The 27,004-nt window shown below is 38.1% G+C and overlaps 1 protein-coding gene across 1 annotated transcript in view; it reads left to right on the top strand.

Annotated features, from left to right (window-relative positions):
- Positions 1-27,004, top strand: part of CDH2 (cadherin 2) — a 226,781-nt gene that overhangs the window by 15,157 nt on the left and 184,620 nt on the right. The window contains exon 2 of the mRNA XM_023207748.1: positions 14,436-14,547. Coding sequence (XP_023063516.1) covers positions 14,436-14,547 — 112 coding nt within the window. The remainder of the gene's footprint in view (positions 1-14,435; positions 14,548-27,004) is intronic.

A 27,004-nucleotide genomic window follows, 5' to 3' on the forward strand; every position in this document is an offset into this window, starting at 1 on the left:
TTCTGTACTCACCCAGCAATCTAGGGGCATATGTGGCTTTCTGTTGCGAGCACTTGTATTCCCCTGAGTACTTGAGGGGTCTTGGTTGTGCTCCCCTAAGTACTTGAGGGGTCTTGGTTGTGTGCATCAGACTCAGCACAGAGACATCCTAGTGGGCCTGAGGCCCTGCTGTCTGTTTAACAATGTTATTTGGACCTACTTCTTTTTGATCGTTTAGCCTTGGCCTTTGAGTGTTCAGTAAGATTGAGACTTTGTAGATAATTTAGTGCTCCTTATCCGTTTCAATTCTGTACAAATAAGACCAAAGAATCAGTAGATAGAGAACCAAAATTACAACATGTATTACTGATAAAGACAAGGTTAGAGAATGTGGCTTAAATCTTGCACATCTCAGATTTACTTACCCTTGGCCTCCCATCTTCGACAGTGCTCCCATCTGGGGATCCTGCCCCCCTCAGACCTATAGCTTAACAATATTTGCATGACATAGGTGGTGTGGCTCTGACAGAAAAAAAGGTGATGAAGAGCCTGGGCTCTGTATGTCCACTTGCTTTATCTAAGTTGGCCAGAAGTCAGGAATGTTGTTACTAGTGCAGCTCCCACTACATGGAAGTAGAGGATAAGGGTTACCCTCTGACGTTCCCCAAATTTTGGATTGATTGTTGAGCTCATGTTCTTAGCCATCAAGTAGTGTGTGCTTATTCCAAAATGTGACAACTCCCCACTTGGAAGATCTGTAGCTTTGCTTTTTTTTTTTTTTTTTTTTGAGACAGGGTCTCACTCTGTCGCTCAGGCTGGAGTGCAGTGATGCAGTCTTGGCTCACTGCATTCTCCTCCTCCCGGGGTCAAGCTATGTTCCTGTCTCAGCCTCCCAAGTAGCTGGGACTACAGGTGTGCACCAACATGCCCAGCTAATTTTTGTATTTTTTGGTAGAGATGGGGTTTCACTGTGTTGGCCAGGCTGGTCTCGAACTCCTGACCTTAGGTGATCCACCCACCTTGGCCTCCCAAAGTGCTGGGATCCTACAGGCGTGACCACTGCGCCTGGCCAGCTTTACTTTTTATAGAGTTTCCAAACTAAAACCTAATGGGTCATGCAAGATGATCACACCAGTAGTCTTAACAGTTTTCAAAGTTAGAAGGCAAACCAGGCTGTGCTCCTGGAAGAATCATCCAGGCGAAATTGTTTCTCAGTGTTCCACAGTAGAGAGCTCGTGATAGGTGAGGGATGGACTGATAGTGGGCAGAGAAAACATTCTTCATTTTGACCTTTCCTGGATGCTGGTCAGTCTGAGCCTCTTGTCTGTAATCCGCAACCTTTGAACTAAACGAAGTTGATAGGGGGAAGCAGAAACATAAAGATACTGAATATGCTAGATGAGAAAAAAGGCACCTCAAGAAAGATGAGGACCATCGGACATTTCTGAACCATGTGCTGGGTGACAGTATGTCAGATGCCAGCTTTCTGAAAGAAAACCTGGTATGCATGTGTTACCCCAAATGGTAAATAGGAAGTGCTAAACAACCTCCCAATGGGAGCCTCTCCCCAGTTGGGTTTTGGCTTACAGCCAGCCTGTTCAAAACTCCTTTCCCTTTGAGACTTTCCCTTCGTGTCCCTTGGATCTGACAGCCCAGTGTTATCACCACGTTGGGTTCGATCTGGTAGTTGACTAGTGGAGCAGGTGTTTTCAGTCTCGTGCCCCACTGGCTCTTTTCTCTGCCATTTACTATGGAGTTGCTTTGGCCAAAGAAGGCCACCTCAAGGAAAGATTTCTTGTTCACTTGTAAAGACCACTTGGTGGGGTCTGACCCTTGAGCCATTTGTCAAGCTGTCAGAATCCACACTGTCCCCACCTTGCCCAAGTGAGAGCCTTGCTAGTGCCCTTGAACTCAGTGTTATTAAAAAATTACAAGCATTGCTCATTGACTAGTCTTTAGGCAGTAGATGTTGAAATAATTCTCTTTTTATGCCTCTCGGCTTGTTCACTTGAGCACTTCCAGAGTCCTGAGCTACCTTAGACCATTGCCAAGGCCAAATTGTGGCAGCCTTCACCCAGATTGTGGCATCCCTTACCCAAATTTTTCACCATTGGGCTAAGGTCACTGTGCACCCTGCCTCTTTTCTATTCTAGGACCCTTGGCTTATAGTCTTTCCTGAGGTTCTGCTGTTTTTTTTTCTTGAGGCACTACCTCTTTAACAGCTATCATTTTCCTGAAGATAAGCCACCCTAAGTGGTGGTCAAGCATCAAGGTCAAAATACTCTGTGGTTTAGGAATTTAAGCCTTTTGATGTTAAAAGCCACCTCTCCAACTATAAAAACCAGCCACCCTACAGAGTCATGGCTATAAACCACCAAGTTAAAAAAAAAAAAAATGTGCAGGGGACCGGGTGCAGTGGCTCTTGCCTGTAATCCCAGCACTGTGGGAGGCTGAGGTGGGTGGATCACCTGAGGTCAGGAGTTCGAGACCAGCCTGGCCAACATGGCGAAAGCCTATCTCTACTAAAAATACAAAAATTAGCCAGGCGTGGTAGAAGATACCTGTAGTCCCAGCTACTCAGGAGGCTGAGGCAGGAGAATTGCTTGAGCCGGGGAGGTGAAGGTTGCAGTGAGCTGAGATTACACAACTGCACTCCAGCCTGGGTAACAGAGTGAGACTTCCTTTAAAAAAAAAAAAAAAAAAAAAAGTGCAAGCACCCTTTTCCCACTGCCAGAAGCCCAAGTTCTTCCATGAGTACTTTCTTCCCCTACATTGGACTCCTTTTTTGTTTCTCAAGATCCCCGGATAGGTCACCAAGTGCTGAAGTCTTTCAAAGGGCCCAGTAAATAGGACCTGTCCTCCCTGTCTTGAATTCTGAACCAACTGAAATGTAAGCCAGAAGAATCAGAAGATACGAAACGAAAATATCACCGTAGTCCTGATGAGCACTAGGCTGGCAGGCATGGCCTTCCTCTGTTGGCATGTCCCCCTTACTAACACTGAATCCCAGAATTCCAAAGACATGCCCACTTCCTTCCACTGCCAGATTGCTGCAGGGAATCTGTGAACTCCCAGCATGGAAAATGAGATCACCAAGCTGCTTTTCTGTGGACCTGTGACTCCCAGATGGGCGGAGTAGGGCACAGGGTTGGGCACCAGCTGCTCAGATTATTCTTTCAAATGCAGCCTTCAGGTAAGTTTGATCTATCCCTCTCTCTTTAGCATAACACTTTACAAACTTTTTAGTCTCAGGACTCTTTTACTTGCTTAAAAATTAGTGAGTTCTTCAATGAGCTTTTCTATTATAGATAATATCGACCAGTGTTTACCATAGAGAAATTACACTGAAAAAATTATATTGAATTCATTTAAAATATTAAACCAGTTGTATGTGTAACATAAATAACATTTTTTAATGAAAAATTCATGTATTTTCCAAAAGAGAAAAACAAGATTAGTGGGAAGAGTAGCATTGTGCATTACATTTTTGCAGTGTCTTTAATGTCTAGCTTAATAAGAAGATAGCTGGTTTTTCGCATCTGCTTCTGCATTTTCTCTGTTAAGGTATCACACATAACATAGCCTCTGGAAGACTTCACTTTACACTTGTGAGATAATGAGAGTGAAAAGGGAAAATATGTTGTAATATTTTGGAAGTGGCTTTGATTTTGTAGATCCCCTGAGAGGATCATGGGAACTCCTAGGAGTCCACTCCTCAGACCGTACTTTAAGAATTGTCATTCAGGATAAGACTGACTGGGGCAGTGGAAATTACTGGGAGTTGAGAGTTAGCAGAGTGCCTTCCACATTGAAAGAAGCATCAGGAAGGGAAGCAGCATTTCCTCTATGGGTTGTTACACTGTGAAACTATCCAGATGCCAAACTTCAGTCACCAAAGATATCCAAAGGACAATGCTTGTCCTTTGCCCTTGAGTTGAAACTGGAATAGACCATATTAGCTGTGCAACCTCTCAGCCTGCAGGGCTTGAAGATGTACTTCTTTATTGCTTGATCTATTAGAACACCACTGGATGGGGTGCTGCTTCCAGAATAAGTTCGGGAAAGGCTTTGAACTCTGGCGTTATGCCTCCTTTCACTGCAGTGCATTTCTGGAAGCTGTGTCTTGAATGTTGTTTTCTCACAAGAATAATGCTATAATTGGGTTGTGTTTATCTTATCAGGGACTCAGAATTACATAAATCATTACTGTGGCCAGCTACTCAAGTTAAATCAGAGTTATGGGGACTGTAAACATCTGTAACCATTTTTAAAAACTGAAACCATGCTCCAGGTTTTATGACATGGGCCTAATTGTACATGAATACAGGGGACTCCAGAGCGAATAAAGTGTATGAAGAATTCATTATAGACTATAATTATTCCTTCATCAATATCACCTCTGAAAATTAACATACTAGCCATGATAGCTATTTACTGATAATTTTCCATGTATACTTTTAGAAGAGTTTGGGCTGGGGGGTAGGAGACTTTGATTTGGAGGATTTAAAATGTTTAAAAAAGTTTGACCTGATATCTTTTTTTTCTTAGTTTTTTCCATAGTGAACAGAAACATTGAAATTGGTTTATTAGCATATATCACATTATCATATGTGAGAATCGTATTTTAGGAGAAAATTTATTATGGCAATAGGCAGATTTTTCAGTTAGTCTCAATTCATATAGGACAATTTCCAGCCCTTAGCCAGTTAGGTACTATGTGTCAATGTGTGTGAATGCTTCAATAGGCATTGTAGTGGTTGGGTTAAGGGTTATCCCCAAGGCCTTTTGATGCCAGTTTGAATAGTGTCCCTAAATTGGTTAACTAAAAGACTTAGGGCAGTTTCCTTTAGGTTAGTTTCCTTGCCTGCAAAATGGCAGTACTAATAGCATCTACCTCATAGGGTTGTTGTGAGGACTATTTAAGATATACTGCATGGAAAGCATTGTAGCATGCTTTTTGGCACATATTAAGCACTCAGTAAATATTTGCAGTCACTGATAGTGTATTTAGTTGAATGAATTTCCAAGTTCATTATAAACACAGTCTAATGCCAAGTGCTATACTATTTGATAGCATTTTGAGTATTATATATACGTGTGTTGCAGTCTCTGCTGAGTGTAATGAGTTGACAGGACAGAATCAATCTGAGCCATGATTGGCCATCTCTCCTGGAATGCCATAGGTACTTCTGGAACCTTTCCTGACAGTTTAATTACACAGCTGTCTGGGCCATTATCATTTGATAGTATTAGCCTTTTACCTGCCAATTAAACCTGTAGGTACATTATTACTACCTGTTACATTAAGCATCCACTTCGTGGTAAGCTCCTATCTTTTGAGACTCTACTCAAGAAAGCCTGGAAGCCTAGGAAGGCTCTTCTCACTTGGGCAGAAGAGATTTGGGATTGCACAAAGGTCTATGTGGATGTCACTGGATGTATGTTTTCATATTGTCCTAAGCCTTGACAGTTTCTGCTCCTAGGAAGGTGACGTTCTAAACCGTATTTTGTATGCAGACCCAGATTTTTGTTCATCAAACTCTTGCATGGTGGTGCTGTCTTTCAGCTAAGAGTTCAATTCAACAGTTTGCAGGTTCCTGTGCCAGCATCAATGCTATTTTTGACTATTCTGTTTGTCCTTACTTGATTAAAAGATATGACAATCAGAAAACTAAAATACTGATACTAGAGATACTCAAGGACACATCCTAATAGGATAATTAAAATAAAGATGGAAATTACTAGGTGGTCAGATGGGGCAAATGTATGACCTCAGTGCTGTATTCATTGAACCTAAGCTGGTCTAGAGCCCATCATGAAGGCAAGAAAGAGTTAAAAAAAAAACCATGCAGGACAAGATAATCTCCTTCCAGAATGGTACTTGACAAAGCAAAAATATTGCAGCTGTTCAGGGTTAAACTTCTGCACGTTTTAAGCATTTTCGCAGGGATGTGAAATTCAAAATGTCATCAGTGGCATAACTGACACAGAGAGAAATCTTTAAAGAGTGGCAGTAGCTCTTGAATAATCTTCTTAACATAGCCTCCAGCATCATGGATGGAATCCTGTGAGATGTCAAGAATCTGGCAAATGTAATTGTATGGTGAGAAATTGGATTAAAAAATAAAAAAAATTAGTCATGCCAAATGTTCTTGAACAGTTTCATTACTCTATCACCATGTACTCAACTGACCACCTTAACAGTGCCTTCATTAACTGTTTATGTTTGCTTATGTCATTTGTAAGACATAACCGCATAATGAAAGTATTACCATAGTTGTCGCCCTCCCTCTACTGCGGCTTCATCCCCAAACCCTCAAATCACATATCATGAAGGGAATTCCACTTGTGCATCTTTTATCCTTGTTTGTGAGTAAATTTCCTTTTTTTTTCAAGCTTGGTTTCTTTATGGTATTCCTTCTTTACAAGATAATTTTAAAATATCTCTCAGTTACTTACAGAACAGAGATAAAAGTCTCCACAATAAAGGCCAGGCACGGTGACTCATGCCTGTAATCCCAGCACTTTGGGAGGCTGAGGCGAGTGGATCACGAGGTCAGGAGATCCAGACCATCCTGGCTAACACAGTGAAACCCCGTCTCTACTAAAAGTACAAAAAAAAATTACCCAGGCGTGATGGTGGACTCCTGTAGTCCCAGCTACTCAGGAGGCTGAGGCAGGAGAATGACTGAATCCAGGTGGCAGAGCTTGCAGTGAGACTAGACAGCGCCACTGCATTCCAGCCTGGGTGACAGAACGAGACTCTGTCCAAAAAAAAAAAAAAAAAAATTAATCTCCACAATCAAAACAATACCAGCATCATAATAGCTAACCCTTGTCCTATAGTGGTCACGTATTGTTTTTTAAGCCCTTTGTATTCTTCACAACAATCCTAAAGACCTGTACTTTAGCTATTATTGTTGTTGTTGTTGTTATTATTATTATTATTATTATTACAGAGGAGGAAACTGAAGCACAGATGAGGTTACACAGCTTGCCAAGGTCACACAGGTAGTAGATGGTGGAGGCTGGATTTAAACCTGAGCAGGTTTGCTGCGGAGTTCTCAGTCTTAACCAGTCACAACCCATTATTGCCCTTATTTCCACAAGAAATCAGGGGAGCAAACATAACGCAAAAGAAGGCCTTAGCTTTGTTGACTGCCTTTGGTAATCTCCCAAACAGTAATCTGATTGTTACAAGATTGTGACTATGGAATCTCTGATAGGGAGAAAGTAAGAGATCAGTGTTTTAATCTGATATCCAATGGATTACATTTAAGAGTTTATGATAACTAACTTAGTCTAGGTTTTGGTTAGGCAGTCTTCAGAGCCAGAAAGAAAAGTTATGATTTCCTTAGGTTTAGGCTGCTTTCAGAGGTGAAATTTTTAGCCAATAATCATAAATTATCTTAATGAGGAAGAGGGTGAGGAGGCAGGGCAACTGAAGTCTGTCCATGGTGATTCCACATGGAATATTTAAGAGCTCGGATTTAGGAGTGACTTGGAGGAAATTGGAAAGCAGATCGAGTGACCAAGGATGACTATAAAAAAGAATAATGAGAATGGGAACTGAAAAGAGTAGTGGACTCAGGGCTTTAAAGCTCACAGCATTGAGACCATGGAAAAATTTGAACAAGAACAAAAACGATGTGCCTGCGAGTGCAGAACCGGAACAGAGAGACCGATACTCACAGGCAAGCAGAACTCAGCTCCTATTACACTTCTGTCCTCTCTAGACAAGGAGGTCGATCTTCAGCCTGGGAAGAGTAGAGCAAATACTTGTAAGAGGAAATTGAAACTCAACATAGGTGAGCTGATTGTGCGAGAGCACAGAGCGGCACTAAATGAGTTCAGATCCTCTGACCAGCGTGAATTTGGCACTGGTGGGCCGAGAGGACTTGCTAACTGCTTGTCATCCTTGAGGAATTGTGCAGAAGAGGAGAATTGCTAAAGGACTGGGGGTAGGGTAATGCTCTAGTACGAAGCAAAACAAAAAATTCAAAATCAAGAAGATGTAGTTTTCAGAATAAAGAGAAGAGAGCATGGGATTAAGAATGGAAAAATCATGGTTTCTTTATTCCTTTTTGTTGTTGCTAAGCTATTGGATTTGAAGACTAGGGTCAAAAGGTAGCCGTGCTGTTTTGAGAACATTCAGAAAGCTTTCCAGAGGTGAAGATAAGGGCTGGATGTGTGGCCACCACATGCAGCACAGGCAGTTGTTAAATACACCAATTTATCCATCACACCTCTTGAGAGTCTGTTTTAATGAGTCTTAGGCTGGGACCCAAGAATCTGTATTTTAAACAAATGTCCCAGATTGTTTGCTGTGTTGAGTAAGTTTGAGAACTACCGGCCTGTATGGCAGATGCACCATGAGTTGGATTCATGTTGCCCCAATAGTATTAATACTGTGATGACAAAGAGCTAAAACATTGAATAACCATGTGCCAGACACTATCCTAAGTGCTTTACACATACTAACTCATTTAATCCTCTCATCTGCCCTATGAGTTGGTGCTATCTTTAGTACTCTTGTTGTACAGATGGGGAACTGTTTCTTCTGAGAGGTCTCGCAGATAGCAGTGGGACTGGGATTTAAAGCCAGGCAGTCTGACCTGTTGGAAGTTCATGCTGCAATCACTCTACTCTTCTTAAGAGCTCACTTAGGGCCCTGGGGGTTGAAGGGGTGTGTCCCAGGGCAGATTTCCCCAAACCATGTCTGGGCATGCGACATACCCTGTTTTTAGCATCTAAGTAGCATCTATATGAAGACTTCGGGGTATCTCATTAGACTTTCTTGATACATAAAGCTGGAAGGAATTACTAAAGCCAGCTGTTAATTTATTGAGACCAAATTTTGGAGGGTTAAATATAAATTGCTCCCCCTAAGGACCCAAAATCAGCAGCAAAGATAATAGAGGAAGAAGCCATAACTTAACAGTTGCCTGGAAAAAAAAAGATCAGGGTGTTTTTGGTGGACTACAAGCTCAACGTAAATCACCAGGGGCTTTGTTGTGCTGTACCTTTTGCCTGGAATTCCCTTTTCCACTTCCCCCTCTTCCCCTGGCAAATTTTCAATCATCTTTAAAGTCAGAGCCTAAATGTCACTTCAGCTATGGAGTCTTCCTTGACTTCCGCGGACAGATTTATCATCCCATTCTTTCTGCTTCTTTAGCACTTTGTTCCTGATGTTATAGTTTTGCGATTATTTTTCCTACTTGTGGCACCCATGTTCACAGCCACTCAGCTGGAAACATGAGGGAAGGCATCATTTCCTCCCTCCCTCCCTCAGTGAGTCCCTGCCCAGAAGGCCCTATCGATCTTAACTATCTGGGTATTGACATAATCTGCCCCTTCTTCATTCCTTGTAGCCCCTGCCCTGACTCAGGTCTGTGTCTCTCCGTTGTCTCTTGTCTCTCAGTTGTCACTTGTCATCCCCTATCACACACACATTTCCCACAAAGCTATCAGAATTCTCTGTCAGATGCATTCAGTCTGTGCTTAAAATCTGTCCCTGGCTCCCCCAGCCAACAGGATAACCCCAAGCCCCCAACCATTTATGATCTAACCCTGTCTAACTCTCCGGCCTCAACTTTTGACATCCTGCCTTGCTTCTTGGACTCCAGCGACACTGAACTCATTGTAATTCCACAGGCACTGTGCTGTTTCTTGCTGCCTTGTTTTAGTTCAAGCAGTGACTGCCTAGGATGGCCTTCCTGACACCCTCTAGCGCCTTGCTACTCCAGCTCTGCTTGGGAAGCCCCCAGATTCCCTGCCCTGGGCTTTGCTCATATCCTCTGCATATCTTAACCTCCCACATTAAGTCTTGAGCTCCTTAGGGGGCTGTATCTTGTGTTCTGTTTCCAGTGGCAAATGAACACTCAGTACATGTTTCTTGAAAGATTGTATTGTAATTGTTGTACTTGGAAAGACTACAGAGTTTGAATCCTGCCTCTTTCTCTCTCGGGTGTGAGGTCTTGGGTATTTCACTGTACCTCTGTGTGAGAATCTATTTGCTCATTAGCAAAATGCAGATAGTTTAACCCCCTCTTAAGGGGCCTATTGTGAGAATTAAGTGAGATAACAATGTGATACGAAACTTAACACACTATTGCAGGGATCTGCAAACTACACTCCTGCTGCCTTTTTTTTTTTTTTTTGTCTGGCCAAGAATATGTTTTATATTTTCAAATGCTTTTAAGCAAGAAAAAGAAGAAGAGCATCTTTCAAGACTTCAAAATGGAATGAAATTCAAATTTCAGGGTACATGAAATTATATTAGAATGAACACAACCACGTTCATTCATCTACTGATTGTCTATGGCTGCTTTTGCACAACAGCAGCAGGTTGAGTAGCTTCAACAGAGATCCTATGGACTAAAAAGCCTGAAATACTTAGTTTACCCTTTACAGAAAAAGCTTGCCAGCCATGCACCATTCAAATATTAGGGAAATGCACGTTATTCACATCCTCCTCCTCATACCCACAGATAACTTGTTGAGGGTAGGATTCTTCTTTCTCCTCTTTGAAGTTCCAGAATTTCATCCTGGGCCTGGCAGAGTGATGACTGTATGTGGGTGTAAGCCTCAGGGACTGGGTTTTGGCTTTGTGGGATGCAGGGTGTTCCAAGAGTGATGAGGCTACCTGAGGAGACAGTGATCTTCATACTGATGGGAGTGTTAATGGCTAGGTGGATACCTCTTTTTCATGTGCTGCTGTAGAACAGGTTTTCTTAACCTTGGCTCTGTTGACATTTTGAGCTTGGCACTCCTTTGTTAGGGATGCTGTGCTGTGTGTTGTGTAAGGGTTAGCGGCTTCCCTGCTCTACATATTTTCTAATGAAAAAGAGAAAATATCAGAAACCAACTGAGAGCCAATAGCCACTAGTAGCCAGTAGCACCCCCTCACAGTTGTGACAGCTACAAATGTGTCTGCACATTGACAGATGTCCCCTGGGGGGCAAAATTGTCCTGGATGGAGAGCTACTATTGTAGAGCATTCAGGCATTAGCTGTGTGTTAGATCAGAGAACCTCCAATGCCCAACAAGGATGACCACCACAGTGCAGTCAGTCCCCTTGAGGGAATTCTGCCCATCAGCTCTTGGTCTCCCGCAATCTCAGACCTGGTATCAGGCTCAACCTTGTAGGGTTGCAGGGAGAATTGAATGAGGTACTGATTTACCAGCGCAGTGCTTGGCACAAAGTAAGCCTCCACTATGTCCAGTTGGGAGCCTGTATTCATTTGAGTGCTTCCTGTTTGTTTTTTGAACTTGTTAACTTTGTTATTTTTTGACTGAAAGTTAAGAGAGAAAATAAATAGGGAGAATATATATTTTAATAATTTTATGGAGATTATTTTTAAGAAAATACATTATAGATTATTATTATATTGTGGATCCAGGATAATATTATTTTGTGGATCCATTTTATCTTGAGGAAGAAGAATTTAGAAAAGTTTCAGCTATTTAAGATGAATATGAAATTATTCAAAGTATGACATGACTTCCCAGGATATTTAATATTACTAGTCAGTATTTGTTAGAGATGTGCTTTAAAAGCATTGTTTCAGTAATTCTGATGGCCAACCTGGCCAGTCGGTACCCTTTTTTACATGAAAATGAGCATGGAGAGGTTTAGTAAGGGGCAGCACATTGAGGACAGAAGGTCCCTTTTCTGAAATAAGGCAGAGAACAAAACACAAAGGTGGACATTCATCATCTTCCTGTCAGCTTCGATGTGGCCCTGAAGTCCTATTTCTGTGGTTTTGGACCAGGAACTTGGTGCTGCTGATTCTCCTACCTTAGGGCAGATCCACTGGGAAACAAGATACAGTCATGGAGTTGAATAAAAGCTTAACGGGTTTCCTCTAGTCTTGAGACTTCCTTGATCTCTGAGTGCTTACTCACAAACCCACATACTCTACTACCCCGAATGCCCCGATTTGAAACGTGACCCTCATCTGCTCCTTGCCTTCCATCGCTGGCTTCTGGCCACTGCCTTTCTGAGCTCTGGCCTCACCTATCCTGGGCTAGCACCTGCCATGCCTCACTGCTCTTAGAAGCCTGGGCTAGAAGGGTGAAGAGGCAGACCTCTAACATGTTGGTGGGACACAGGTTTGCAACACATTTGTCCATTTTATATGGCAAACTGAGGAATTCCCTGTGTGTGTTTGGGTTAGCTAAAAGCAACAGTTTTCCTTCACTCAGTTCCTGCACTGTACCGGGCATGGACAGTACCTGGATGTTTACACGTGTCAGGTATCAGACTGTCTCCCAGTGTCCCAAACTTGATGGGTATTGGAAGCCTCACTTCTTATTTCTCAATTGGTTTCTGATATTTTCTCGTTTTCATTATGAAATATGTAGAGCAGATAGTTTGTGGGGTGAATACTGTAATTTGTACCTATGTGTCTATGCAGATCTTTACATTTTACCTGGTTTCCTTCAGAGTCTTTTTGAAAGAAATGAATTATTACAGATAAAAATGAAGCCACTCATACAATCTTTCCTGATGCCTTTCCTAGTTTTCCTTCCCCTGGGTTAACCACTATCCTAAATTTCATGTTTATCACTATGCTGTTTTCCTTTTCTTCTTACATAAGTATGTGTTCAAAACATTATGTTATCTTTTGTGTTTAAATTTTATACAAGTGGAATCATCAGTCATGATTTCTACTTTTTTTGCAAGATTTCATACTGCAGTGAGCCTTGTCTTCAGTCTGAATTTGGGATGTCGCACAAATGGGTTTCTGAACTTACTAAATAGTCATCTTTAGGTTGATTTATAATTAAATTTATATCTTAATCATACATGGAACTTAAACTGACTTTTTGTTTTGTTTTAGTTTGCCTCTGAGATGTAGCCCTTTGGATGAATGTAGTTCCAGTTCTTCCATTTTAATGTTGTTTTTTTCTTTTGGCTTTGTGATAATGTATTAGACCATTCTCCTTTTGATGGACATGTACAGAATCTCTGCTATTACAGTCATGCTTCAGTGGACATTCCTGCACATGGCAACTGGAGCACTCGTGGGGTAATATTTCTTCAGGAGTAGGGAGGATATATCCACATTCTTCTTTCCTAGGGTTTGCCAAAAGTATGCCAAGGTGACTGTACCAGCTTCCACTCACACCTTTTAAGGGGATTGGTACTTCTTTATTCTTCACTTGATACAGCCCTTTCTTGCACATAACAGACTTAAAACTGCTTACTCATTTGATGGGCCTGAACTAGTATCTCACTGTTGCTCCTAATAATTTTTTGAGAATAAATACTGTGATATTTAATACTGTTTAAATGTAATTTATTTTTTATTTTCTTGGATTTGAAAATAACAGTTTATTAGATTGGTCTGGATTTTTGCAACGTTAGTATTTGCAAAATTTCACATGCATAATTCAGGTAGTCATCTAATTATGAAGCTGCACTGCATTGCTTCATCCAGACAGTTGTTCTGAGATCTCTCTGTTTCTGGGACTTCCCCTTCCTCTTCCTTTCAATTTCTGGTTCTCACTAGGGTGGACTGTCCCTAAGGCTGTCCCTGTGGCCACTGAAATCCCTTCATTGGGTAGCCTCATTCTACTCATCCTTCCTCTGTATTTGAATCCCCATCAGTACATGGTAGAGTTTCCTATAATTAATGCAGATGCTACAGGAGCTCTGCTGAGGGCTAACTTTCCTCCAATTGTGTCAGTAGGGCTGAAAGAAGTAGGGAAACTAACTTGGAGGGTTAGCTAGACAGCAGTAGATATGACTGTTTTAAGCACACTGAGTAAATTAACTGTGCATATGATGATATAGAAAATGACAGATACTTGGTTACTTTCTAATTTTAAGTGTAAACACATAATTGTATTAATCTTTACTTACATTTTTAATGTACCACTGTCCTTCAAGTTTTAGAAATAAATATATAGTTTTCATTGGTTTTACTTGGTATAAAATACTGTCTGTCCCACTGTTGTAAGTATATTATAATTTTATTTTTTAAATGAACATGACATCTTGAAACCAGCTTTATAGAGAATTAGCTAAGAATATAAAAATCTGTATACTTGAATGTATACATTTTTCATGAAAACTGAAGTTAGTGATGGTGACTTGTGGAGCCCAAAGACTATTTGGCTGTCCCCCAAACCCCACGCCCACTTGATAGTTCTTCAGTCACAATGAGCATTTTAATGGAAATGTTCAGTCCTTAGAAGAACCTAGAATGTGTATTATTTTGCTTTTACTGGACTAGACAAGTGGGATTTGTTTCTTCTACTCCAGTTATCAAAATGATTAACCCTTTGCCCTCTACATTCTACTTGTAAGCACTTGGAAACAAAGGGGTTGTTTGTACAAGATAGTTGAAAAAATGAGGCTTTATGCCAAGTGGAATGTTTCTCAGTTGAAGGAGGTAGCAATCATTGTACATACATTTTTTTTTTTTTTTTTTTTTCTTGTGTTGCAGGCGCCTGTAGAGGCTTCTGGTGAAATCGCATTATGCAAGACTGGATTTCCTGAAGATGTTTACAGTGCAGTCTTATCGAAGGATGTGCATGAAGGACAGCCTCTTCTCAATGGTACTATCTCAAAAGATACATTTGTACATGCAGTGTCCATGCTCATGAAACAAATTAGCCATTAAAAAAGTCTAAATCATATATCTAAATCTATCTAAAATATATATATCTAAAATATATCTAAAAATCTATCTAAAATATATCTAAATCTATCTAGCCATTAAAAAAGTCTAAATCATATATCTATTCATATAACAAGTATGAATTTTTCACAATCACTATGATGAGACTATAGGGACTTTATTTTAGGATTACAGAAGAGCTCATGAATCTCTTATATACATAATTAGAAGGCTCCTGATCTCTTGAAATCTTCAGATTTCTTCCGTTTTTAATTTACAGGAGAAACCGTTATGTAACTGATTATTACCATTTTTGTGTATACATTTTGCTTAAAGAATAGTATTTTGAAGAATAATTATGAAACATCTGGTTCTAGTGCCTTTAAAATTTATTTACAGCAAAAAATGACAATATTTTGAATTAAAGGAAATTATTATAATATTACATTAGATAAAATGTGAAGCTTTAATATATAGCTGAATTACAGTGAATGAATTTAACATGTAAAGTCTCAGTGCAGGAGTATGAAATTCATATTTTTGTTATGACATTGTTTCTAGCAATTACTAGAAAGCTAATTTAGTTGTAGCATATGTGAATTTCAAATATAGTCTCATTTCCCATTTAAATATGGATCAAGTTCATTATAGTTATCATATGGAAACTCTTGCCAATAAGTCTAGATAAAATCTGAAATAAAACCTAAGTATCAAAAGGAAGATTGAAAGCCCTTTCCTTTAGCTTTAATTGAAAGCAAATAAAATGTTGGTTAGTAGTATTTTCATGGACTTATTTATTATTACGCAAAATGTCATTGAAAAGTGAAAGCAAGAAGAATTGATTAGTAAGTTGTATTTAAATTTTAATTCCCCACAAATCTTGCATATCTCTGAGGCTGTTTTAGAGAGCTGCTTTTAGAAAATCTGTGTAACCTCAACTAATTAATTTACACAGAGCTCTACCACACAGCCTTAATTGAAGTGTCTCCACAGAACTGACAAACCTTAGTGGTATAGTACTTAAGAATACCATAGACAGAGGACTTTGAAATGTAAATGGCCTCTTCGCTACTAACATTCTTGGGTGCAGGTTATATTTTATTTTAATTTCTGTTTAAATTAGGATTTGCTCACACCTATGCTATCTTTCTGAAGTTGATTTTTAATTTTTTTAAGGCATGCTCTTGTCCCTGCCTCATTACATGGTATTTTAATAGGTGAATGTTTGAGTTAGTCTGTCTCAACACTGAATTGCTATCTCATCTGGTGGGTAATGGAGGTTTAATTTAAATCCATGTACAGCGTTTCTTTAACTTAATATGGCTTTTGGAGTTCTGTGTGTGTGCCATTTTCTTTAAATCTTTAAATTATTACTTGGCACCCTAGAACTTGTATGACCTGTAAATGTGTATAAAATATATTGATATGATTCTGTAGAATAATTCAGACAGATAACAAAAAGTGGAATTGGTTGCATTTCTGCAGCATATTTTTGAGATTCATTTTTAAATGGGTAATTTCATTTTCTAAAAGCTTATAATTTGTTGTTTACAAGTAAACACATGGTGTGTCACTAGCAACCATTGATTTAAGATTAATTACTTTGGCACGTTGAATAGTTTTGAAAATAATAGCTTGTTTTCACATTATTAGATAATGCTGGTAACAGTAGAAATTGGACATAGCTTTTTGCCAGTGTCTTTTTAGGATAGCTAGAAAGGATTTTTGCTAAAGTTGTAAATGTGAAAGATTGAAAATATTTTTTACTTTCTGCTCTAGCTATCACTGAGAAAAGTATGTATAATGGTCTGTGGTAGATTTTTACAGTTTTGCTATATCCACTTGTTCCCAATTTTAGGTTTTAGCCTTTTTTTTTTTTCTTGGACAGTTTCTCACATGACACCATTACTTTTTTCTTTATCATTCTCAGAATATGTTAAAGGATACCAGCATCTTAAAGCTGGAAACATACTGTTTAAAATATTGATTAGTAGAAAAAAACAACTTTTTGGAAAGAAGAAAATGTACACAGGCTTTTGTGAAACATCAGCATTTCTATTCAACACAAGCGTGTTATCTCCAGTTAATGTTTCTTCTGGAGAGTTGCTACTTAGGATAATTCTAGGTTTTTACCTTTTATGTCTTTTTGGAGTTTTTAGTAGAAGGATAATCCAATGCTATAGCTATACACTGAAGCCAAGTACCACACCATAATTATATCTGTGAATTCTGTGTACTACAGTAAATCCATGTACTATGTGTTTGCCACAGCTGAAAGGGATATATTGCTAGGCCAACCAGAATGATGACTTTTGCCATGATTTTGTCACCTATAAGTGTTTAAGGAAAGCAGTAATTGTAGATAAGAGGTATGTGACAGTTTCCCAAGGCATTTACGTTATGGCATCTTCTACCGTATATTGGTTGACTTTAGAGTCCAAGACCCTGTTGGAATCATAATTCCTAACTCTGGATGCTTCCTTTAATTTCCCATTGATGGCATATGGGGACAGGATGACAATGGCTCACCAATATGTACAATATACTTTCATAGGACACATCTGACACACTAGACTTTGTATAAAAGTTTAATATGTGGGTGTATTGGTGCCTTGAACGCTGATTATTTTTCCAACAATTAACATAATCTTTGCAAAAATGCTTGAAGAACATTGAATGTAAGGTAGAGACATAAGTTGATATTTGTCATGGTAGAAAATTATATAGAAGCAGCATGAAATGTACAAACTGGACTGTGGTTTAAAGAGCATTCTTTCCTCCCCATTTCCCTTTTATTTTTTGCTGGTGTAATGAATTTTACCAAAATAACAAACTCAAAGAACTATCTGTACCCCTTCCATTTATCTTCTAGTTTTTAACTGTGTGGTTTTTGCAAAATCGTAAAAAGGGTGTTTTGTGATCAACCTTTACATTTTATGTAATATCACATGAATACATTCACTCTTTGAAGATAGTTCTGTATTTTAAAACATGGCTATATAGGCCTTTGTCCCATTTTGTTAGCAAAACCAGATTCTGCTTAACTGTGCCTCTATTTTTGAACATACAGGTTGTTTCTAATTTTCCTCTCTTATATATAGTGCTGCTATGGAGATTCTTTTTAGAGATCTTTGATTTTTCTTTAGGAATTTTTTTGGGGGGGGAATTTGTGTTCAAAAATAGAATTACTAGGTCAAAGGGAATGTAGAGTTTGACAGTATCTTTTTTCTTTGCATTTTGTAGCATTCTTCATTATAAGGCTTGTATGTTAGTTCTTTTCAGCATCCTCATCACCATTTAATTTCATAATGTATTGTCATTTTGCTCTTTCCCCTCTGGTGAAAGTCATTCCTTTTTTATCTGGTGACATATATATATATTTGCTTTTATAAATTAGGATCAATTTTAGTGGTTTAGATAGTCATTTTTACATTGCATTTTTATGTTCTGTTTTAAAAGCATTTATGGCCAAACTCTTCATTTTAAAAATAAGCAAATTAGAGCTCAGAGATTATAGGCTTTTCCTGTGATTATATAGCTTTTTTTTTTTTTTTTTTTTTAATTTTACTTTAAGTTCCAGGACACATGTGCAGGACGAACAGGTTTGTTACATAGGTATACATGTGCCATGGTGGTTTGCCGCATCTGTCAACCTGTCAAGGACTTATGTTTTAAGTCCTGTATGCATTAGGTATTTGTCCTAATACTCTCCCTCCCCTTGCCCTCCACCCCCTGACAGGTCCTGGTGTGTGGTGTTCCCCTCCCTGTGTCCATGTGTTCTCATTTTCAGCTCCCATTTATGAGTGAGAACATTCAGTGTTTGGTTTTCTGTGTTAGTTTGCTGAGAATAATGGCTTCCAGTTTCATCCATGTCCCTGCAAAGGACATGATCTCATTCTTTTTTATGGCTGCATAGTATTCCATGGTGTATATGTGATTATGTATTTCTTTAAATTGTCAGCAGCAGATCTGGAATTAGAACCCAGGTTTCCTGATTTCTAATTTAGTTCAGATGATGCTGATGATAAAAAACTATTATGATATAACACAGAGAAGGGATCCAGCCTAAATATCCAGTTGTGTTATTGCCACTTTATTTTAGAGCAGGTCTTTATTCCCCATTTACCACCATGACTTGTGTGTTAACTAGATATGTTTGGGAATTGGGGAATATGTTAAGCAACTCCTTATAATTAAAAAACATCTTTCAATTATTATCACTGTTAGTATTTTGTGCACACCTGTTTACAAGCAGAAGAACCTGGGGCTTTTGAAGATAATACGTAGTCCTTAATATTTAACTTACACTCCACTGACTAGGAAAAAAAACCTCTTATGGTAACGTATTTCTTGAAAATAAAATAACTGCAATCATACATTTTCATTTTGTCACTAGCAGTGTATCTAACACTATGAAATAACAACCACACTGTGACATTGCAGAGAGGATCCTGGGCTGTTTTTAGTGTAGATGTCAAGAGTGATATTCCTGTGTGTTTAGCATTGGTGGTCTGCATGCTTAGATATTTCTCTAAGTAAACTCCTCTGAATCTGGTCAACATAAATAGCAACCTGCAATTACCATGAATATTTTCAGTAATCCATTCATGCTCACCATCTCTGGGCAGCACATGATGATTATTTTCAACTAGATGGAATTTGATTTAGATTAGTGTGCTTACTGATTGAGGCTTGTCTACATTAACGTGGTCAGAGGAAGCTGCAGTATGGGATCTTAAGATAACAGAACTGAAGTACTTTTTATTAGTTTAGTAGGACTATCCAACCGTACAACTCTTCTATTTTTTAATAATATGAATACTTTTGTATGATGTATTACTAAATTGGGAAAGAGACTTGAATTATCTGTTATTGAGCGCATGGCTTTTGTTTTTGTGTGTATTTTTATTTTTATACATCTTTGTTGTTATCAAATGTGTAAATGTTTAAAAATATTTGAAAGGTAGGTTTATAAACATCTTGTTAATAAAGCCAGCCAGGCCCTTGCGCTTTACAGTTTCCAGTTGATTGTGGAAAATGGTACCAAGACAGAGATTGTTCTCTTGGATATTGATGATAAACTCTAAGGAGGAAAAAAATGAATTCTCGTCCTGCACATTCTCAGGGGCTGAGGACAGTTTTTTAAACCTTAGAGTATTTTTTTTTTAAATAATTGAATATATGATAAGATCAATAAAAGAACCAAGAACTCTCCATCCTTTTTTTTTTTTTTTTTTTCTATTTCTATCCTTATTTTCACTGTGGTCATTTAGACTTATTTAATACTTGGAATTTTTTATATTCCTTTTGATGTATTTTAGGTCTAGTTTTCTTAATGCAGTGCAGCAAACTAAGATAAGCCAGTTTGGGTGGTCACTTTTCTATAAAGTCATTTTGTAGTTCTTCATAGCCTTCAGTAATTTGGACTAGCTGAGATCTTCTCCCTCACAAACTTGAAACAAGGAGATACGTGTTTAAGAAAGCAAGTCACAGCTCCACATGTATCATTGCATACATACGGACATATTAGCAAGCAGACATCCAAATGGTTTAAAATCTGTCCTTTTAAGATCACAGAGGCCGTTACTCTTTATCCTTTTAGGCTTTCTCTAGTAAACATCTAGTAGGAAGCAGAAAAGAAACTCAATTAAGTAAGTAAAATGTACTGAATGATAGATGGTGATAAATGCTATGGAGAAAAATAAAGCAGAGAAGAGAAATAGGGAGAATGTGTGCCTTTGCATTTAAATATGATGGTCGGAGCAGATGTCATTGCATAGGATAAGAACTGATGTCGGTGATGGTTCAAGGATGTTGGTGATGATGCAATGGGCCTTACATATTAAGGGGAGAAGCATTGCAAAGAGAGCTAACAGCAAATGCAAGAGTCCTGAGGCAGAAATGTGTCTGAGGTCAGGTGAGGTCAGGTAAGTCATGAGCCACTTTGTGTGGGGCTTTGACTTTGAGGAGCTAATGATCTATTGGAAGGCTTTCTGTAGAGGTAAAACATGATCTGACTTTCAAAACAGGATCATTCTGGCTGTTGTGTTGAGGAAAGAGCAAAATGACAAGAGAGGAAGGGGAGACCAGGTGTATTATTACTAACCTAGTAATAATCTGATAGTAATAATAATCTTATGAGAGAAGGTGGTGTGGATCAAGGTGGTAGCAGTGGAATTAGAAGAAGGGATTAGATTCTGAACTTTAAAAAACAGTACTTTATTGAAGTGAAATTCATATAACATAAAAGAACCATTTTAATGTGAACAGTATAGTGGCACTTAGTACATTCACAATGTTGAGCAACCATACCTCTATCTAGTTCTAAAATGCTTCTATCACTTCAAAGTAAAAAAGAGAAAACACTGTGGTCATTAAGCATTTTCCTTCTGATTTCCCTTCCCTGTGGCGGCATAAACCTTTTGTGTTTGGCTTCTTTCATTTAGCATAGTATTTTGGAGTTCGTTCATATACTAGCTTGTATTAGTACCCTGTTCCTTTTTACTGCTGAATGTATTCCATTGTCTCTATATATGTATGTATACTTTTCTGAGTTCCTGTTTTCTCTTCTTTGGAGTATATACCTGGGAGTAGAATTGAGGAATTAAATATTAATGTTTTTCTTTAACTTTTTGAGAAACTTTCAAATTGTTTTTCACAGCATGTGAACCATTTTGCATTCCCTCTAGCAGTGTACAAGGATTTGAATTTCTCCACATACTCATCAACACTTGTTATCTTATTTTACATTTATTTTGATTGTATCCTAGTAAGTGTGAAATGGTACCTCATTGTAGTTTGATTTACATTTCTCTAATGACTAATGATGTTTCATACCTTTATATATGTATGTATGTATATATTATATATATATCTTGTTTGGAGAAATGTTTATTCAAATTATTGGTCAGGTTTTTAAATTGAGTAGCATGCTTGCCTTTGTGTTTTTGAGTCGTAGGAATTCTTCGTATATTCTGGATACTAGATCCTTGTCAGATATATGATTTACAAATATTTTCTCCCATTTCACAGGTGGTTGTTTTAGTCTTTTTGGACTACAACAAAATCCATAAATTGGGTGGCTTATAAACGATAGAAACTTATTTCTCATAGTTCTACAGGCTGAGGAATCCAAGATCAAAGTGCTTGCAGATTCAGTGTCTGGTGAGGGCCTGCTTCCTCACAGATGGCCATGTTCGCGCTGTAACCTCACATGGTAGAAGAGGCAAAGAATCTCTCTGGGTCCTCTTCTGTAAGGGCACTAATCTCATTCATCAGCGTAGAGCCATCATGACCTGATCACCTCCCAAAAATTCCACCTCCTGATACCGTAACATTGTTAATGAGGATTTCAACATGTGAAATGTAGGGGAACACAACTATTCAGACCATGGTACTTGTCTCTTCACTTTCTTGGTAATTGCCTTTGATGCACAGATGTTTTTAATTTTGATGAAGTTCAACTTGTTTTTTGTCTGGTTACTCTTGCTTTTGATATTGTATCTAAGAATCCATTGCAAAATCCAAGGTCATGACGAATTACCCCTATATTTTTTTCTAAGAGTTGTATTGTTTTAAAACACTCATATTTAGGTAAATGATCTATTTTTTAAATTGTTGTATATAGTGTTAGAAAGAGGCCTAATTTCATTCTCTGAATATGTTTGAAGATAGTATTGACAGAATATGATGGATTGAATGTGTATGTGGGAGAGAGGGAGGATTCAGGGATGACTTCATGTGGTGTTTGAGCACTGGGAAGGATGTGACTGACTGATAGGGAAGATCAGGAGCTTGGTTTGAATCTGTTGAGATGAAGATCAGAGATGTCAAGAAGACATTGGGATATGAGTCTAGGGTTCTGTGGAAAGGGCTTGGCTACAAAGTCGGGAGTACTCAATCTACAAACAGTAAGTAAAACCTTGACACAGGGTAATAAAATCATTGTGGAGCTGAATGTGAGGAGGAGAAGCCTAAGAAAGAAAAGAAACAGTTTAAATATCAATACTTTGAGAATTCTAGTGTTAGGAAGTTAGGGTTAAGGTGAACAATAGAGACTCAGTAAGAGTGATCAGTGAGGTAGGAGAGGAATCAGTAGGGTGTGATGTCTTGGAAGGTAAGTGAGGGAGTGTTTCAGAGGAAAGGAGTGATCATCTGTGCCAAATGCTATGGAAGCGTCCACTCAGATGAGGACTGAGAAGTCACCATTGGATTTAGCAACATGGAGGCAACCGGTGTTTTAGATAAAAACTCTTCAGGACAAGGATCAGAAGCTTGATTTGAGTGTGTTCAGCAGTCAGGTGGAGTCTGGAAATTTAATCTAGATACAGATTGAGTTTTTCATTAAAAGAAAAAGAGAAATTGGGTGGTAGTTGGTAAGAGAAGTGGGGTCAACTGAGGCTATTTGTTTTTGAAGGTGAGAGTTAATGTGTTTGTGTAATGAGGTCAAAGAATCCCGTGGGGAGGGAAAAAGTGATGATGCAGAAGAGGGGAGACAGTTGTTAAGACAATATCATCGAGTAGGCTAGAGAATTAAGATCAAGGAGGTTTTAAAACTGCGTTTTTTAACACATCCCGCAGATGTTTTTATGTACCTGCATTTTTAGAACCACTCTAACACATTTTGTTGAGTCACTCCTAAAATAGTTAAAAACTCTTCATTTTATCTTGCTGATTTTATGTCAGCAGAAGGTTTTCTCTACAGAAATGGCAGAGAGGATAAAAATGAAAGCCTTGTGGTGTTCAATGATGTAAACAGCATTTTCATTGCTGTAGCATCCTTGACAGATGGTTTTCCAGTTTCTGCAAGAATACTACTGCCACTCCCTTCCCCCCAAAGAGGAGGAGATCACTCTTTTACCAAGTCTTCCCCATCTTTGGTGTGCTCTCACTGTTAAAAAGTGATTTCTTAAAACGTTTAACTGAAGCATACGTTTCTAAAATTTTTACCCACTGGTGACTTTGGCGTGACACAAAGCAAGTATATCCTTTTACTCTCGGAAGTCATTCATTTTATTATTTCTTAATTCAACAAGTAATGTTGAATGGTGATCATGTGCCAGGCCTTTCTCAAAGAACTGGGCAATAGTGGTCAACAGACAAGCAAAATCCCTGTAATAGGAACTTGTGTTCTAGAGATCCTTCAAATACCTGAACATGATCACCTTGGCTCCTTAAATCTGCCCTGCACCAGGCTAAACATCAAACAATTTCTTCAGTGATGTTTGAGCATTCTTCTTTAGTCTTTCCTTTCAAATAGAGGAAACTGAGGTTCCCTCCACAACTGAGCTCAATACTTTGTGGGTCTCGATGCATGCTACAGAAGCATTCTTCTTGCCTTTGATGTAGATGCAGGACTTCTAGTGCAGCCCAGAATGGATTTGGCTTTGTTTATGGCTACATCATTCTGTTGGCTCCTGTTAAGTCTGTGGTTAACTAAAACTCTTGGGTGTTTTTTTCAAACAAACTGCTTACCATCTTACACTTGTAAAATTGATTTTTGAACTTAAATGTTAGACCTTTCGGTTGATTTTTTTAAGGTCCTAGCTTCAACATTATCTGGAGACCCCACTGACAACCCAATCACGTAATAGCCCTAGGAATTAATACCAGTGCTTATTTTAAATCCTCATTTGAAGAAAGGGATATACAATAAAATCAACAAGTTTTAGATGACATAAGCTGTCAAATTGATGCTCTCTCTCTCTCTCACACACACACACACACATATCCACACACACACACACATCCACACACACACACATTCTTTAAATCATTAAATGAACAAAAATTAGTCCATGAATTTCAGCCTACAGCAACTTTAAGACACATGTTAAGACTATATTTTAATTCTTGGCCTATGATTTTCTTAAAATAGAATTCTTAATGCCAGACAGTGGAGAAAAGGCCTACTGCAGATATGTGAAGGTATAAGTAATGGGATTTAGATCATTCCAGTTATGACTGCTTTAGATCTCACTTGAAAAATGCATCTTATTCTTTTTAACAAAAAAAATAAAAATTACATATTTCTAAGAATGTATTTATCTTACTAAAGAACATCTATAGTTGTTAAAGAGTATCCATTTGGTCTTGAGGACTTTTATATCAATAGAGGGTTGTCTCCTAAACTTACAGAGCATAGAACAAAGATATACCCCTTATGGTGTTCGGACGTAATGAGTAGTGTTTTTTTTTTTTCCTTTGGCCTTTAATACCTTTGTGTTTTGAACTGTGTCTCTGCAAGAGTCTGAAGTTTGCTTTTTTAATTGTTCATTGTTAAATCTTTTATAGATCACTCTGGTTGAGATTTGCTCACTTACAGGGAGAAAGTCACCAACAGCTTGATCTATTAATTTTCCCTCTTCAATGTGGATTAAGGTCTTTTTATGGATACTTTCCTGTCATTAAAAAAAAAATCCTTTAGACTTCTTTCCAAATGGAATCATCTTTGATGCTAATATTCATACTCTGTGTTGTATGAAGAATGAAACTAAGAGCGCCAGCCACTTTTGAAGATGTGTGTCTTTATACCCGGGCCAGTCTCCGCTGCACCTCCCTGAGAGCCAGTCATTCTTTGTAACAATGCATTATTTCACCTCAATTGAAGGTTTTCATAGTGTGAGGAAGTATCCCTTCAACATATGCACTCATCAGATTTTAATTGTACCAACTTTTAAACTGACTGCTACCTGATTTTATGCTGTTTATATGCCTTTATTTTTCCAGTTCAACTTTTTTTTTCTAGTGTTCTGTATTAAAAAGTGTAGGAAATAACTCAAAGTCCTCATGTTTTAATCCTTCTAACCCAATAGCATTGGTTTTCAAATTTTAGAGTGCTTAAGTGTTGTTCAGGGGAAGCTTGTTAAAATGCAGATTCCTGGGCCCCCATCCATAGTTTGAGATCTGGGTCCTAAGAAATGTATTTTCTTAAGTGAATTCCAAGTGATTCTGGTAGATTATTTCCTACTATACTTAGATATTTGACCTTAGTGTGTATTTCCATGACAGAAATATGGATTATCTTCAGTTATGTTCACTCTGTTTTTAGTCAACCATATTAGTCTAGATGGATTTTTGGAGGTGTTGTACTTTGGAGGTTATAAATTAAGTCTTCTTTCTTGTCTTTTTATAGAAGTGTACTTTCTGTCCTTCGGTAGACATTGCCATAATCTAAAACAGATACTGAAGAAACCTTTATTCATGTTAACAATTGATCAGGACATGTCTGTGTACATTATTAGTACATTTTGGTTTGTTTTTAAATATTTGAATATTTATTTCACCAGATGCTCAAATAAGGAGGCGAGTAAACTCTGATAAACGTGTTTAATGACAAATTACGACAAAGATTCTTCACTTTACTTGATGGTAAAAAAAAAAAAAAAAAAAAATTTACAGCAAAGAACATGGCCCATAAGCTGTACTTCTCAGTTCATTCCTAGACCTGAAAGCTCCTCCTTCCTGGCCACTTCATTAAACTGCTGATGTTATCATCTGACCATGGACATTTTTGGCAAAGAGGAAATACTGCCTTTGATTTTCTTCTGACATCAGGTGGCCTTCCTGATGTTCTTGACTTTAGTTAGCAACTTGTTGGATTATATTTTGAAACCCTGTAAGTCAGGGCCAGTTCATTATTACTTGTCTTTCATTTCAGAAGTTAACTTTAAATGAAGTATTCTCAGATTTGGCATGTATTGTGCATTTGAGAAAATGTTGATAAGGAAATTCTCAGGTTCTGGGAAGTCTTTATATTCTGTACATTCATTCAACAGATACTTGTTTTATGTTTTGTGTAAATAAGTCACTGTGTATTACCTTGGAAAATGCCAGTGCCCAGCTAACAATTACTAGTTGTGGTAGTGGGGAAAATATGCATAATTTGTGGCAATCCTTTAAATTTAAATGTCTCTTTGTAGAATTTCTGCATGGTTTTCAAGGCTTAAAAAATAATGGGCCACCTTAATGAAATGACCAGAGAAAAATCTCAACACAGATGAATTATTTGTCCTCCACTCTTTGTGAGTTCAAATCTTTCAGATTTTCACCTTATGCATATATGCAATTATTCCTTCAGTTCAGTCACTTAGATCTGGTATGGCATCTTTGTTGACTTGTCATCTATATTGATGCAAAAGACAAATTTATTAAAGCATCTCATTGCATTTATATTGTAGGAAAATGTTCCCTTATGGGATAATCTCACACTAACTACTCAAACTGATAAACCTAAGGTATGGTATTCTCACTCACTAATGATTAACAGATCAGTAGAGAGCATGAATTCTCAACTCATACTGGTACCCCATTGTCCAAGTTTTCGTAGTTTTATATGTAAATGTCCTAAGGGTTTAACCCATCTCAAACAAGAATTATAATTACTCCCTAAGCAA

This window comes from Piliocolobus tephrosceles, chromosome 18 (genome assembly GCF_002776525.5).
Source record: "Piliocolobus tephrosceles isolate RC106 chromosome 18, ASM277652v3, whole genome shotgun sequence".
Classification (NCBI taxonomy): Eukaryota; Metazoa; Chordata; class Mammalia; order Primates; family Cercopithecidae; genus Piliocolobus; species Piliocolobus tephrosceles.